The sequence below is a fragment of the Octodon degus genome, unplaced genomic scaffold, assembly GCF_000260255.1.
Source record: "Octodon degus isolate 3935 unplaced genomic scaffold, OctDeg1.0 scaffold00155, whole genome shotgun sequence".
Classification (NCBI taxonomy): domain Eukaryota; kingdom Metazoa; phylum Chordata; class Mammalia; order Rodentia; family Octodontidae; genus Octodon; species Octodon degus.
Genome location: NW_004524731.1, coordinates 9,228 through 10,898, shown reverse-complemented (window position 1 = coordinate 10,898; position 1,671 = coordinate 9,228). Strand labels below are relative to the sequence as shown.

The 1,671-nt window shown below is 38.8% G+C and overlaps 1 protein-coding gene across 1 annotated transcript in view; it reads right to left on the bottom strand.

Annotated features, from left to right (window-relative positions):
* Nucleotides 1-842, bottom strand: part of LOC101562397 (putative zinc finger protein 705G) — an 8,628-nt gene extending 7,786 nt beyond the window's left edge. The window contains exons 1-2 of the mRNA XM_023702644.1: nt 684-842; nt 380-506 (exon numbers count right to left, since the gene is read on the bottom strand). Coding sequence (XP_023558412.1) covers nt 380-506; nt 684-695 — 139 coding nt within the window. The 5' untranslated portion in view covers nt 696-842. The remainder of the gene's footprint in view (nt 1-379; nt 507-683) is intronic.
* Between the last annotated feature and the right edge of the window lie 829 nt (nt 843-1,671).

Below are 1,671 nucleotides of genomic sequence, written 5' to 3'. Positions count from 1 at the left end.
TTGTAAATAGGATCTCAAGTCCGCATCTTGTACAGCAATTAAGCACTAAGAAGAATATATGCAGTGTGTTATTTGCTGAAACTGTAACTCCGATTTGATTTGAAACTGTCTCATTGCTGTTTATCAATAAAATTTTGGAAAAAAAAAAAGATTCTGCTTCATTACATCCCCAAATAATTTGGAAAGGTATTTAGAGTATGATAAAAATATAGTTTATATAAAAGTAAATGAAATGAGCTTTGACATATTTGCCATATACAAGAATGAACCTAAACTGAGATGGTTAGGGACATGGGTCACGTATCCGAGAAAATGTGGGGTGATGACAAATAGGATGGAAGGTAGGTGCATACATAGATACGTGGCTAAAGAGACTGACCCAGGGATTGCAGGTTCCTGATGGTTTCCAGCATCACAGCTCTGTGCAGCTTTCTCTGTGTTGTGTCCAGCAGAGCCCATTCCTCTGGGGTGAATCTGATGGTCACATCTTCAATGGTGATCGTTTCCTACATAACATGCACACCCCTATTTAGAGAAAGAGGTACTGACAAACTTCCTAGTAAGTGGACTGAGAAGACAGCACTGAGGCGGAGGAGAAACCGCACCCATGGGGTGGACAAGTGTTCAGGTCAACAGTCCAGCCAGTGTCTCCAACAGGCAGGCATCTAATGGCAGGTACCCACCGTAAGAGGCATATATTATCAACTTATACAACATTCTTTGCAGAGAGTATCACATGAGACCTGGTATGGAAAACGTATTCAACTTCACGCCATCTACATGTGATAAACAATCAGCCTTCAAATAATGAACGAAAATTAAAATTTTATTTGTTCATGCACTTTAAATACATATCACAGGGGCCAGGGAGAGAGCTCAGTGGAATAAGCACTTTCCCAGCAAGCGGAAGGGCCTGAGTTCAATCCCTGGTTCCAAAAAATAAATAAATAAATACATATCACAATGTAGATCATTATTATGTTTTGTGACTTTAAAACATAGGTTATTGTTCTTTCATTTCTACCCAGATATCTGGTATTCCTCATGCATTAAATAGCTTCATGTACATTTACAGGATAACTTGAGTAATTACACTGCTGATTTCTGCTGGTCTTTTTTTTTTTTTTTTTCTTCCAGAACCGGGGATTGAACTCAGGCCCTTGCACTTGCCAGAGAAGCGCTTATTCCACTCAGCCATCTCCCCGGCCCCTCTGCTGGTCTTCTGAAAGGACTGTCAATGCTTAAATTATTTTTTCTCTTCTCCTTTTTACATAAAAAATTTGCATGCTTTCACCTGATAATCCAAAAAGCCAGTTGCAGACAACAACATTCAATAATTATTGCTTAATTTCTGCTTCATTCTTTAATTAATTTATTTATTTATTCATTTATTTATTCATTTATTTATTTATTTTCGGAACTGGGGATTGAACTCAGGCCCTCGCACTTGCCAGGGAAGCGCTTATTCCACTGAGCCATCTCCCCAGCACCTCCTTTGCTTCATTCTTTAGTGAAATGTTTTATCCCTTCTTATTTATTATTTACTATTTTGCATTCTCTTTAAAAATAAAGGGGCTGGTGAGATGTCTCAGTGGCCTAAAGCAACTACTTAGAACAAGCTAAGCTAAACAAAGCACAGGGACCATGGTTCAATCCCCAGCACCACATGCC